This window comes from Pseudorca crassidens, chromosome 14 (assembly GCF_039906515.1).
Source record: "Pseudorca crassidens isolate mPseCra1 chromosome 14, mPseCra1.hap1, whole genome shotgun sequence".
NCBI classification, from domain to species: domain Eukaryota; kingdom Metazoa; phylum Chordata; class Mammalia; order Artiodactyla; family Delphinidae; genus Pseudorca; species Pseudorca crassidens.
The window spans coordinates 68473670-68488115 of NC_090309.1; the positions used below are offsets into that span (position 1 = coordinate 68473670).

Here is a 14446-nt window from a genome sequence, read left to right on the forward strand (position 1 = left end):
GGTGATTATAGTTAATAATACTGTATTTATACTTGAAAGTTGCCGAGAGTAGAACTTCAATGTTCTCACCACAGAAAAAGAGATGGTAATTATGTGATGTGATGCAGGTGTTAGCTAGCACTATGATGGTAATCATTTCACAATATACAAGTATATCAAATCAACATCATTGTACACCTTAAACTTACACGATTATATGTCAATTATATCTCAGTAAATCTGGGGAGGAGGGCAGAAACTTCAGTGTGCATAGAAATCATATGGGGAATCTTGTTAAAATGCAGATCTAATTCAGTAGAAGTTGGTGTACCTGAAATTCTGCATCTCTAACAAGCTCCCAGCTTCCAGATGGCAATGCTGCTGGTCTAGGGACTACATTTTGAGTAGTAATGCAGTAGATCTGTGCTTTCCAATAGGTAGCCATATGAAGCTATTTAAATTTTAATTTAAATTAATTAAAATTAAATTTTAGCTCCTCAGTCACACAAGCCACATTGCAGCTGCTCAAATAGCCACACGTCGCTAGCGGCTACCATACTGGACAGTACAAAAGTATAGAACATTTCCATTATCGTGGAAAGTTCTATTGGACACCACTGCTTCAGCATCCAACTATTAAAGAGTACGTAAAACTTGTAAAAGAATCAAGATCAAAGCAAGAGTTCAGTGATTTACTGTCAGCCTTACAAGGAGCTTACTCGGACTTTAGGTGACGGTGAGGACGGACTAATGTGTTGATTGTGGACATCACTGTCACCAACCTGGATGAAGGACTCCGAAGCATGTACAGTAAATAAACAAATAATACAAAACGAGGAGGGAAACACTTCCAAGATGATAAAAAGTCTAGAATAATATAAAACAAATCAGAAGCCAATAAGAATAAAACAAATTAAGTAGGCACAAGTAGCAGGTAATATACTTAGGGATGCAGGAGTAGGGGATGAGTAAAGCATATAAATATAAATGGGAAATGACTAGAAGTGTAGAAAAAAAGGAATCAAAATTAGGGTCCATGAGTTGTGAACGACAATAACAAAAAAATGCTTGTTAATAGCATCATAAACACATTATTGGTCAGAAATGTATCTGGCTCAAGCCTACAAATGAATGAATGAATGAATCAATCAATCAGTGAAAGAACCAACCAACCAAATCAGAGGGGGTGCCCATTTAGGGGGTAAGAAGAGGTGTTGAGTGGGAACACAAATTGGGGATGATAGGAAAAGGAAATAAAATTAAATCAAACAAAACAAAAGAAGGTCTTCGCTTAGCTTGACGATGATAATGTACATAAGTTGAGAATGATGACCTTATATGTCTATACCGGGAGTTTAAAAAGAGAGAAAGCAGATGGAGAGAGATAGATCTCTCTTGATAGAAACATTAGTACAAGATGGTGTCTTTAAGGCCATAAGACCAGGTTCTGAATTGGTTGGGGTTTTGTCATTGTTGTTCTTGTTGTTTTTTAACTACTGCGTGACTTTGGACAAATTGTTAAGCTGGCTGAGAGTCTCTTTCTCTTAAAAAATTGGAGTTAAAACTGTATCTGTCCTATCTCCCTCTCAGGACTGTTGGCCTGGTGAACAAAATCACAAATGAGATAGGAAGTTGCGCTCCTGGGAAGAACTGTAAAGTGTTGTTACTGTGACGAGTGCCGGGTTGGGGGTGAGCAGCAACGGGGTCCTTGGTCTCTCGCACTTAGCCTCACCAGCAGCATTTCAGTTCTGAGCTGTCTGGCTGGGAAGGGACTCTGCCCACCATCCCTGGGGCTGAGGGAGCTGGGCCACATCACTGAAACTCAGGCCTCTCAGGTGCTGCCGGGGAGGTTTGGGGCTCTCCTCTGAGGACACAGGACCCCGGAGGACAGGCAGCCCATGTGAAGCATGTCAACTGGAGTGGAGTGTCCTGAGGTCAGAGTGACCCTGATCAGAGAATGGGGGCAGTGGCATCTCCTCCTCTGCCTACCACCTCCACATCCCCAGCTCCACACCCCCTCCCCTGGCCTCCCAGCACAGGTGTCAACCTGGCCTCCTTGTCAACAGCTCACGTGCTAGTGAGAGACACTAGAGCAGCCTTCATTCAAACCCAGCTCCACTAACCTGCCAGCACATTTTATAATTTGCAAAGTACTTTAGCTGATCATCCTACGAGGCAGTTGTTATTACCTTCTTTTCATGGATGCAGACGCAGGCACAAACAGGGAGAGTGACAGAAGATAGACACTGGGGGATTCAGGACCCAAATCTTGGATTGTTTGTATTCGAATCCGTGCATGTTTCAGTGTCTTGTGCTGCTGTGGGCCTCTTGCCTTCTGGATGCAGGGGACCCAGAAGAGGAGAATGCTTTTCTTTCCATACCCCTGGCTCCCAGATGCATGCCACCTGAAACCACAGCGGTCCACACCGGCGCTTTCCTACTCTTTCTTTGGGTTCCCTCTCGGTGAAAAATTCTTACTCCCAGACCTCCGTGGGCTTTAAAGGATGTAAGCACCTATATAGAATGGCAGGCTTCTGCCCTCTGCTGGCAACTCACGAGATTGCCCTGAGCTAACCCATCCATTCAATTCCACCAAATCCATTTCTTCTTCTTTGAGATCACTTTCTTTCTTGAATAAATACTCTGGGATTTTTCCAGCTCTTACTGTGTCTGAACAGAATACAAATCATAATATCATACAGTTAGCATCAGACTAAAAGTTAGGAAACCTCGGCTCGAAACTGCTTGTTTTTTGTGGGATATTGGGCAAATCTTTCAGCTTCTTTGAGCCTCAGTTTCCTTATTTGTAAAATGGGTATAATATCTACCCCTTGGAATGACCGCGAGGATTGAATGATAGGAAATACTTGAGGGTCACAGAGTGGGGTCTGAGGAGAGTCCCAGTTAATATTTGTTCATACTCATGGCTTTGCAGGATTTCCAGGACTCCTCCACTTGCAGGAGACCTCCTAAATTCAGTTCAAATATTTCAAAGAATCATAGAGCTGGAAGGCAGCTAAAGGCAGGTCACAAAGTAGTTTTTAGAGGCTCCCTGTAACGCACATTAAAAGTAGCCAACACCCTATTCATTGTTCAAATAGTCCTGCCCCCAAACCTCACCCCATATCCTCACAAAATGCGGAAGCTGAGCGTCTTGAGAAGCAGCCTATTTCCCCTTTGGCCAACTTGGCCTGGGAGCAAGTTCTCTCTCCCTTGTGGGAGAGCATCCCACTTGACCCAGAAGTGAGGACCAGAAGTAAGGTCAAAGGGAATGCTTGGGGCATACGGTACTTTCTGCCAAAATCCATTTGCTCTGCTCTTCGGTGGATTAGTGTAAGCTGGGGGCTGCCTGGTTCTGCCTTTATTAAAACATCTCATTCTTGAATTCTCCCACGTTGGAGTGACATTTGGAAGAAGAGAGTCCCTACCTTACAATGCAAGTGTTTTTGAGTGGGTCTTTTGGCCATTCATAGCTCCATGTGGAAGCCAGCCCCACTCACTGATGCCTGCAGCACAGGGGTCAGAACTACCATTGGTGAGAGGTTATTTGGGGACAGGTAAGCCGGGATGGGGTGAGGGACCTAGAGCAGTGAGGGGACCAGGGAAGGCCATCTGGGGAGAAGAGCACCCAAACCGGGAGGCTGGGGACATGTTCAGAAAAGGAGGTGGAGAAGGCAACTTGAATTTCTTGACAGTTTTGGCAGAGGAGCTGCTGAGAATCATCTCATACTCTTTGCCACTTGCGGGCAGGTTTTGCATTCCTGCATTAAGAAATCACCCAGTCTGGGGACTTCCCTGGTGGCGCAGTGGTTAAGAATCCACCTGCCAATGCAGGGGACATGGGTTCGAGCCCTGGTCCGGGAAGATCCCACATGCCTCAGAGCAACCAAGCCTGTGCGCCACAACTACTGAGCCTGCGCTCTAGAGCCCGCGAGCCACAACTACTGAGCCGCATGCCACAACTACTGAAGCCAGTGTGCCTAAAGCCCGTGCTCCTCAACAAGAGAAGCCACCGCAATGAGAAGCCCACGCACCACAACAAAGAGTAGCCCCTGCTCGCCGCAACTAGAGAAAGCCCACGCGCAGCAACGAACACCCATGCAGCCAAAAAATTAAAAAAAAAAAAAAAAAGAAATCACTCAGTCTGGATGGCTACACACCTCAGCCTCCCAGAGCCCTCCCATTCTCCCCAGAACCCAAATCTGATTGCCAAGCATCTGCCCTGCAGCTCATTGTTCTCCTACTTAATCCATCTTCTATTCCCTTTGGAGGGAAGGGAGAGGGATAGTGATGATGTGGAGGAGATACAGGCAGGTTTGCCCATTCCTTCCTTGCCTTTTATTTGTACATTACAGACACGGTTTCCCTGACTCACTATTTGTGGGGTCTCCAATTAATTCTGAATGCTTCATCTCCCCTGCTAGTCTGTGGGAGCCTTGAATGTAGGAACCAGGACTTCATGTGTCTGAAGCCTCACATAGTGCCTGGCACACGACAGGTGTACAAAAATGTGTGTTGAATTTAAATGAACAGCAAGTCACCTGAACAGTTTAAAGTTGGAAGCTTGACATCATTTAGTCTAGTAGCTCTCAAACTTGGATGTGCATTAGAATCACCCTGGGAGCTTTAAAAAAAAAATTAGAGCCCTAGTCCCTCCTTAGACCACTTAAATCAGAATCTCTGAGAGCAAGATTTTCATAGTTAAATGACCAGAAAAGAGCTCATCACCTGAAGGCATGCTGCAGTGAATCCTTTTATGAAACTGAGGTCACTTTCTAATGCACCCTAATTATCCACTGCATTATGTTTCAGTCATATAATACATTTTCTTAAAGTTGAGCCTATGTGCTCTAAATACATAGAACATGAATTTTTAAATAAGTAACTAGCAAATATAGAAGGAAAAAGGTAATTTTCACTGGGTATTCAGAGACTTGCCCATTTGTGGAGTGGCAAAAGGTTCAGCATGATATCATAATGGTTGAGCTGAATTTCATTTGAAAAAATGACAAATAACCCAAAGGATGGAAAGGAGTGAGAGAAGGAAGACCCCCACCCCCAATAAGAGTCTTTGTGTGACCTATTGGGACAGATTCTGGTCCAAAGAAACCTTCTTTGGGGACTTCCCTGGTGGTCCAGTGGTTAGGACTCCGCACTTCCACTGCAGGGGGCAAAGGTTTGATCCCTGGTCGGGGAACTAAGATTCCATATGTCTCACGGTGTGGCAAAAAAAAAACAAACCCAAAAAACAAAGACACCGCTGGAAATGTGTATATATCTGAATATCCTCCGTTTAAACAGAACAGAAGTGATAAGAATCTAGTGTGGGTTTTAATTATATTAAAGTGTCTGCTGAGAGAAGCTTGGCCAGCACTACCTACACAGCCCCAGCTGCATGGAGATGGCAGGGAGGGTTTTATAGATCACAGCACTTCAGGACTGGAGCAGGATAGAGACAGGCAGAACCTCAACGTCTTTCTCTGAGTGTGGTCCGGAACCAGCAGTGTGGACCTCCCTCATCCAGGAGCTCGTTAGACCTACTGAATCTGAATCTGCACCATAACAAGATCCCTGGATGGTGTACAAATACACGGAAGGTTAAAAACATTGCCTTTAAAGGTGCCCCACTCAGCCCCCTTCTGATGATTGCCACTGGCTTTACATGGAGAGGGCTAGATCTTTTCTTTCTCACCCCAGTAGCCAGTGTGTAATAAACTCTTACAATATTTTAACAGCCTTTCTGAGCCCTCATGACATTTTCTCTTTATAGGGAAAAGAAAAAAAAATTAAAAAGAAATGAAATAGTTGTCATTACTGATTTGAGGCCCAGAGGGAGAGAGGAAGAGATCAAAAGTCAACATCTGTGATTCTGCAAATAGAAAATGAAATGTTTCCCAGGCGGGCTGGGAAGCAGCCATCGAGTGCTCGGCTGGTCCTTCGTGGTCCTGTCGGAGGTGGCTGAGTTCAGCCCAGAGCCTTTAAAAGGCTGAGGTGGGAGCGCTTAGCCAAACCCCCAGGAAAACTTGAGGTGGGTCTGCAAAGGCCTAGGCACCAAGAGCGCAGGCCACTAACAGTCCTCTGCTCACTGGAGACCCTCACAAGGAGCAGGATAAAATATCACCTGGACGTTGGACACTTCGTACAGGTAATGCTCCAGTTACCTCCTCCCCACCCCCACCCCCAGCTCTGAGCCTTGTCCTTCCTCTGTCTGGGGACCAGGTCTATCTGGGGAGCATGAAAGTGATGTAGAGTCCGGAGCCTTCTTTCTGCTCTGAGAGAAAAGCCAGAGTGTTGCAAAGTAATCAAGCTACCAGCGTTCTGCGCTGGGGTCGAACATGATGGGGGCCGGTGGGGTGGTCAGGGAGTGAGGGGATTCGTTCCAGAGACTTAAGTCTCCCAGAAATCCCTGTGATCCATCCATACCTGGATGGGCTTCCCCATCAGGGCTCCCAGAAGAGGTGGGACAGAAGCAAAAGTAGTGAATGTTACAACTGGCTTTAGTGAGCTCCTCCTGTGGGCCAAGCATGACACCAGGTCCTTTTCAAGCATCATCCCTGTTACTCTGAACAGGAACCCTACAAAGCAAGCAGTCTCCCATTTTACAGAAGAGGAAAGCTGAAGCTCAGAAGGCATGAGTACCATCCCTATGTTCGAAGAATTAATACACAGCAGAGCTTGGATGAGTACCCAAGCTCAGTGGTCTTCTCCCTACTGTACCTGCCTCTGTACCCAGGGCTTGAGAAGCACCCAGTTCTGGCCCTAGCCCTTAATTAATTGGCCCCATAACCTTAAGCAAGGCCTTTTGTTTCTCTTGGCCTTGGTGTGCTCATTTGTAACAATGGGGATTAATAGGCCTCCCTTGTGTTTTAAAGTGCCTGGCACTCAGCAAATCCCCAGTGAGTACTAGTTTTCTTCCTTCTTCCTTTCAAAATGAAGGGATGGCCTTGGCACTAAGATGTAAGTCGTGGAGGTTTAAGACTGTGTGGCTGACCACCCGCAGGGAGGGCTACTATCTCAGATGGAAGGGCTCCTCCGGCGGGGTTCCTGTGTGAACCAGCATCTTTGCTCTCCTTCATTGCCACACCTGGCTCAATGCTCTGATCACTCTTGTCCTCTGTGTAGCCTTGGGACCTCCAACCAGACAGGCTCACCTTGACCCAGATGCAGTTTTCTTTTCCCTACTCTGAATTCTGGCCAAGAGCAAACCTCAGATACACTGACCTCAGGACCATCGATTCTTGGGCCTTCTGCCGGCACTCCCAGCCTGCAGGGCTCCAGTGAGGGAGGGTGCTGGGGGGGCTGGGCTAGAATGGTTCCTCTGCTCCGCATCCCCTCTCCACCCTGCGTCCCCTCTCCACCCTGCATCTCCTCTCCACGGTGGGAAGAACACATGTCAGTCCAGTGATTCAGTGCTGAGGGGCCCCGAGCCAGAGTCCCCTGGCACCCTGAACAGGGTGCTCATTGCTGCCTGGGCTCACGCCTTAATCACTCAAGAATCAGAGCTGGGTATCACTGAACCACTCTTCATTCCTGACTGAGTACTAGGCAAACGGTCAAAATTGGATGCATTCCTGGCTTGAGGGTTGAGAGTAGGAAGAAACACCTTCTTTGTATATTTTTTCTATATGTTTGGGTTATGGTTTCTTTGGGGGGTAAAGCATTAAATGTTGGTGCTCTTTAAGCAGTAATTCCATCTTCCTGAGGACATATTCTGGGATAGGAACTAAGGTGTATATAGATGTTCATGACATGGCCACTAAAGATACAGAAAATAGCATAAATGTTCAACAATAGGGAAATTGTTGAACAATTATGCTACAGCTTTATGATGGACAATGATATCCATTAAAAGTGATGTTTTCAGGGGACTTCCCTGGCGGTCCAGTGGTTAAGACTTCGCCTTCCAATGCAGGGAGTGCAGGTTCGATCCCTGGTCGGGGAGCTAAAATCCCACATGCCTCGTGGCCAAAAAACCAAAACATAAAGCAGAAGCAATATCGTGACAAATTCAATCAAAGTTTAAAAATGGTCCACATCAAAAAAAAAATCTTAAAAAGAAAATAAATAAAAGTGATGTTTTCCAAGAACTTTAATCACTGGGCAAATACAAGAATCATGTTAAGAGAAAAAAGTGGGATTCAGAACTGTATACACAAATTAATTATAATTGTGAAACTATATGTAATACAGATGTGTATGTGTATATAATATATAATAGAAAAATATGTAAAAGACAAAACCCTAAATGTTAACAGTAGCTGTGGATTATTTAATTATGGGTTTATTTATTTATTTCCTTGTTTAATCCTTTCTATATTTTCAGGTTTTCTTGTCAAATTTTAAAAATATATTTTAGGAGAGGGAAATCTGTTTGTATAAAGGGCATTCTTTAAACCCCATCCAACCAGTACCCGCCACGCAGGCTGATGCTGGGCTCCTGGCTCACCTTGTTGGTGTGTGGCAGCTGTGAGTCCATTGTCCCTCTTGCTCCAGCCCAGTCTTCTCCATCTGCTTCTCCAAATCCTGAGCCAGCTGTGTGTGTGGCTCTGTGGGTCACCAACTAACCCTGCAAGTCACCTGCGTCACTGAAAGGAAGCAAGACAAATGCAAGTTACAGTTTCTCCCTGAGGGGCCCAGTTCATTTTTGTGGGTTCCAGTTTGTCCTTTTCTCCCCTACTTCACATCTATCTTTCCTTCCCAACTGCTGGCCCAGGGGACTTCAGGCCCAACACTGGTTGCAGAAACAATGACTTTATGTAGACTGCTTAACCAGATCCACAACTGTGTGATGCCTAATTCTCCCCCAAATGTCTTTACTTGGTATCACTCATCATGGCTCTGCCTCTGTGATCAAACTCCAGTGGATAAAGTGAGGGGTGCAGGGACACAAAGATAAACCCCAGAGCTGGGCTTTGATCCCAAGACTCTCCAAAGCCCACCTTCTTCAATGACAGTATACAAATACAGATTCCAGGGCCCACCCCAGACCTACTGAGTCAGAGTCTCTCATGTGTGAGGTTGGGAATCTGAATTTTAAATACTCTGTCCAAGTGTTTCCTCTGCACTCTAAAGTTTGAGAAGTCCGAGGGAGTAGAGTTGGTCTTCCTTTCCCCACCCTATGTGTTCAAATCTGTACTATAACTCTGACATCGATGCCCTTTGGAGGAGGTGATTTTCTCTTGCTTTTTTCCCATCACCTGTGCTCCTCCCCCTGGAATGGGCTGACATCTGAAGGCTGGACTCCCAGGCCAGCTGCCTGCCTTCAAGCTATCGTCCCCCTTGGTCTCTGGCCAAGTGGCTGCCAGTTGGCTGCCAGGGGCAAAGGGCAGCTGACTCTCAGGCTGGGGCAAAAGGTCAAGGGTACACCCTGCTTGAGTAGACAGTTACCAGCCCATCAGGGAAGCTCACACAGGGCACCCACATTGGGGCAGCAGTGGCCTCTGCTGGACACACAGCCAGGAAATGCCACCTCTAGGTTGACCCAGGCTTTGCACTATGATGGCCTCAGCCCACTGGGAGCAGCTGGATGGACATGAGATGGATCTGAAAGCCTGAAGCCACACCAGGTCACATGCCTGAAGAGATCCCTTTGCAGGAGAGTCTGAAAGGCCTGCTGTGCCTTTGTTCCAAGGAACTGAGTGTTTTACAGACTTTCACAATCCAGTTCAATGCACATTTGTCAGGTGTTTGCGATGTGCTGAGCACAGGGTGGGAACTGAGGCACAGACAAGGGGAAGGGTAGGTCTCGTTCTGCACGTTGCTCACACTCCTGCTGGGGGTCGAGACCCACATGTGTGGAATCACGGACTGGAAGGCAGAGCTGGAAGGGGCCTCCAAGAGCTCGCCAACCCTCCCTCCCCCATTATAAAGAGGAAACTGAGGTCCAAAGAGGTCAAGGGTACAAGGCCTAGAGCCAGAGTTGATGGCAGAGGCTGCACTGGGTGCCACAGGAAGAGAAAGGAAAGCGACACCAGCGAGGGCTGGGAATGGCGGGGCGGGGGGGCCCACCGAGATGGCATCTAAACTGAGTTCTGAAAGAACGGGAGGAAACAGGTGAAGGACAGTGGGGAGGAGGAATCCAGGAGGCAGGAAAAGAATGAAACATGACCTGGGACCTTGGTGCCCACTGAAGTACTGGAAGAGAGACCCCCGAGGAAGGGTCAGCTGCATAATTTGGGGACCCCATGCAAAATAAAAGTTCAGGGTCCCTGCTGGGTTAGGAAAGTCATTCTCCCCTCCCACAGCTGAAGGGCTACCACCCCAAGCCACAGAGGCCAGGTGACCTCAAGGGATTGCAATCCTCACACCCAGATGCACTTGTACCTCCATCAGGGGTCGGCAGGAGGTTCTAGCCAGGCCACCTATGCCAGCCCTGAAGGAGGACGGCTGCTGGCAACCCCACCCTGAGATGTGGCGGGGTGGGAGCAGGGCATATGCCTGACCATGACCTTCCCCACACCTGTAATCAGGTCCATGGGTCTGTCCCTCCAGTGAGACCTGGTCACCCCCTGGGCAGAGAATGGCAGTGGCTGCAGGAGAGGGGTGGGGAGGGGCAGGCAGGCAGGGCCTGGAGCCCCAGGGGGCAGGGAAGAGGGTCCCCGGGAGGCGGCAAGGGGAGGGAGCATGAATGAGACCAGGCTCCACTGTCCCATCAGACTTCACTCAAAAACACAAATTCAAAGACAGAATTATTAAGAATTTCAAGACAGCAACTGCAGAGCATTAAACCAAGAGTGGAGGGACCCTTTAGGAGTGCGGGGCCTTGTGTGACTGCACTGGCCACGTGTCTATAAAGCTGGCCCTGCCCAGGGGACCTCGCCTGCAGCCCTCGCGTCCATCCTAGGGAGCTCCGTCCGCAGCACAACTAGTCACTAACAGCAGTCAACACTCAGTGAAGAGAGAACAGAAGAAATGAAACCAAGAGCCAGCGCAGAAGCTCAGAGGAGGCAAAGTTGAGGGAATGCAGTACAGACAGAGAGAGAGGAAGGGAGAGAGAGAAAGACTGTATGTGACAGCCACCAGGGAAAAAAAGTGTATTTTAAAATTTTTTGAGTATCTTCCACTTGGGCTAAATGATGTCCTATTTTTTTTTTTTTAACAAAAAGGCCTATTTTGATTTTCCATCCCAGCAGACTGTCATTTGACATTCCAAACTACATCAGTACCATAAAAACAAACCTGTGGATGCTTGTTAGTAAACAGTTTGGGGGAGCTGTAAAAATATTTTCAGTTGGTGAACACTTTTTGCAATTTTAGTCTAAATAAGACTATCCACAAGAATATAACATTTGTGATGTTCTCCAAGTTTTAAATGTCAAGTTAAAAAATAGAAGTACTTTTTTGTTTTAAGCTGCCTATATTTACAAAGCACTGTTTTCATTGCGTTGTTTACAAATGCCTTGTTATTTGATTCCTACATCAGCCCTGTGAGCTAAGGGTCAGTGCCTGCTGTACAGACACTTATCTTAGAAAGTGCACCCGAGGCCTGGCTTTAGGTCCGAGCTCTGAGACCTAACCTCTCTGCCCTCGGTGTCCTCATCTGTGAAATGGGAACAGCTTAATTTCTCATATGCTATCATCAGGTGTCATGCTAAATGAGTGTGTGTTGGAGCCCTGGTGTAATGGCTGGTACAGGGCAGACATTCAAGTGGTAGGTTTTCATTAAGTCCCTTAAATTCTCCCTTAAATCCTATGCAGGGGGTATGATCATCTCTGTTTGTTAGTGCAAGGAGAAGAAGGGACCTGGTGAGCAGAACTTCAGGAACTGCCCCTGGGCCGCCTGACTCAAAGCCTGGGTTGTCTCCACTACCCCACACCCTCAGTAACCCCCGGCAGGTGCTAATGTCCCCACTTCAAACGTGGGAACTGAGCTTCAGAGAGTTAAGTGATAGGCTCAGGGGCCCACAGCTCATAAAAGGAGAGGGGTCACCTTTAGACACTAAATCAGAGACAAAGAAATGCATGTGAAGCAGAAATAGAGAACAGACTGGAGATTGCCAAGGAGGAGGGGGGTGGGGGAGGGATGGATTGGGAGTTTGGGATTAGCAAATGCAAACTATTATATACAGAATGGATTAAAAAACAATGTCCTACTGTATAGCACAGGGAACTATATTCAGTATCCTGTGATAAACCATAATGGGAAAGAACATGAAAAAGAATGCATACATATATATATCAATACATAAATGTATATGTGTAACTGACTTTGCTGTACAGTAGAAATTAACATAGAATTGTAAATCAACTATACTTCAATAAAATAAATTTTAAAGAAAGAAAATAGCAAGACAAAAAAAAAAAAAGAAAGAAATAAAGAAATGCATGTGAAGTGCTTAGCACAGCTCCAAAATGATAAGGAGGAGGGAAAGGAGGGGGGAGGCAACCCCCTCTCTGCCACAGCTGCCTGCCTCCTCCTGGTTTCACCACCTTCAAGACACAGGCTATTGTCGGGGGGATGGAAGGCACTGTGACATTTCCCCTCCCTCAACTCTGGGTCATACTTTGTCATCCAGTCCCACAGCCACAGCCCTGGAATTACTGACCCCTTAGCCCCCAGCATGATGTCCTGCCACCATCCAGGCACTTTCATTTCAGGGTGACATTGACACACAGATCTGCTAAAAATAAGATCACGCTCCTATTTCAACGGGAGCATTGCAGTGGTGTATGAGCCTGCTAAGGAGCGCCCCCTCCTGGCCCCTGGTCAAACAAGGAGGGAAAGCTCTTTGTTTGCAAGCTAACTAGTGCTGAAGGCAGCCAGCATGTTTCTTTTCCTACACCTGGCCTCACTGTAATCCCACCCACTGGTCACTGCTACCAGGAAACGGTGGTGACCAGAGGCAGGAGATCTGTGAGAGGCATTTTTCAATCTATCAAGAGATGAGCACTGGTGTCTCTTTTTTTTTTTCTTAAATAGACAATACGTTTTAGAGCAGTTTTAGGTTCACTATACGTTTTAGAGCAGTTTTAGAAAAATTGAGTGGAAAGTACAGTGGGTTCCTGTATACCCTATGGCTCCCCACATACACAAAATTCCCCCATATCAACGTACCCCACCAGTGTGATATATTTGTTACAATCAACGAACCTGCACTGACACCTCACGTTCACCCAGAGTCCATAGTTTACATTAGGGTTCACTCTTGGTGTTGTACACTCTGTGTTTTTTTGTTTGTTTGTTTTTTGGGGGGTCTTTTTGGCTGCACCATGCAGCATGCAGGATCTTAGTTCCCCGACCAGGGATCGAACCCGCACTCCCTGCAGTAGAAGCACAGAGTCTTAATCACTGGACCACCAGGGAAGTCCCAGTGTTGTACACTCTGTGGGTTCGGAAAAACTGTATAGACATGTAACCATCATTATGATATCACACAGAGTATTTTCACTGCCCTAAAATCCTCTGTGCTCTGACTATTCATCCCTCCCCTCTAACCCCTGGCAACCACTGATCTTTTCACTGTCTTCATCATTTTGCCTTTTCCAGAATCTCATACAGTATGTAGGCTTTCCAGATTGACTTCTTTCACTCTGTAATAGGTATTTAAACTTCCTTTATGGCTTTTCCCTCTACTTATAAGGATACCAGTCACTTTGGACTTAGGGCCCACCCTAATCCTGTATGACCTCATCAGATGTAACTTGATTACATCTGAAGACTCTATTTCCAAATAAGGTCATGTTCACAGGTTTCAGAGGTTAAGACTTGAACATATCTTTTGGGGGGACAGAATTCAACCTATAGCACAATGTTTTCCCCATTATATCAGCTGCCTCATCTGAAACATGACTAAAATGTCAAATGCTTCATTCAGGCATTATTTGTTCTCAGTTCTGCTTGAAGACTTCACACTATGGCAGAAAGAAATAAGAGTGGTCCTTGAGCTGTGGGTTGGCATCCCAGCTCTGCTGTACATTACAAGTGACGATTCTCATCTACTTGCCTCGGTTTCCACATATGTAATTATAAGGAAGTCAGACTGGATAGGTAGTAAGGTCCCTTTAGATCTTGATTTGACTATAATGACAAAAATCTTATATAGCACCTATGTCCAAATTATAGCTATTTTAACCCAATGCAATGAATATTTACTCAGTGCCTCTATGTATCCATCTCTAATTATATTGCATTTTCCACAACTAGATGTGTTGCCTAGGGCAGTGACCATGACTAGCGCCTAGTGTGGGCTCCGGAAATGCTTGTTAAATAAACAAGAACACAGGAGACAGAGATTAGAGTGTCAGATTATGTTGACACCAAGTGCTGCAAGTGTTTATGCCTTGTTTCCCCAAAGGGAGTGTAAGCTTCTAGTGGACAGAGCCTTCCTCTGTTATTTACAATGCCCAGGGCAGGGCTAGAGGCAGTAGAGATGCACCACATAGTTTAACACCCTCCCCCTTATTCATTTTTACATAAACACATAAATGTGATCACATCAGACTCGTTGGCTCTTTTTTGTTATGGTTC

At 46.3% G+C, this 14446-nt stretch overlaps 1 protein-coding gene across 1 annotated transcript in view; it reads right to left on the reverse strand.

The window, feature by feature from the left end:
- The window catches only part of LBH (LBH regulator of WNT signaling pathway), an 86697-nt gene that overhangs the window by 46897 nt on the left and 25354 nt on the right, over positions 1 to 14446 (reverse strand). The window contains exon 4 of the mRNA XM_067703347.1: positions 8426 to 8564. Within this exon, the coding sequence (XP_067559448.1) occupies positions 8426 to 8487 (62 nt within the window). The 5' untranslated portion in view covers positions 8488 to 8564. The remainder of the gene's footprint in view (positions 1 to 8425; positions 8565 to 14446) is intronic.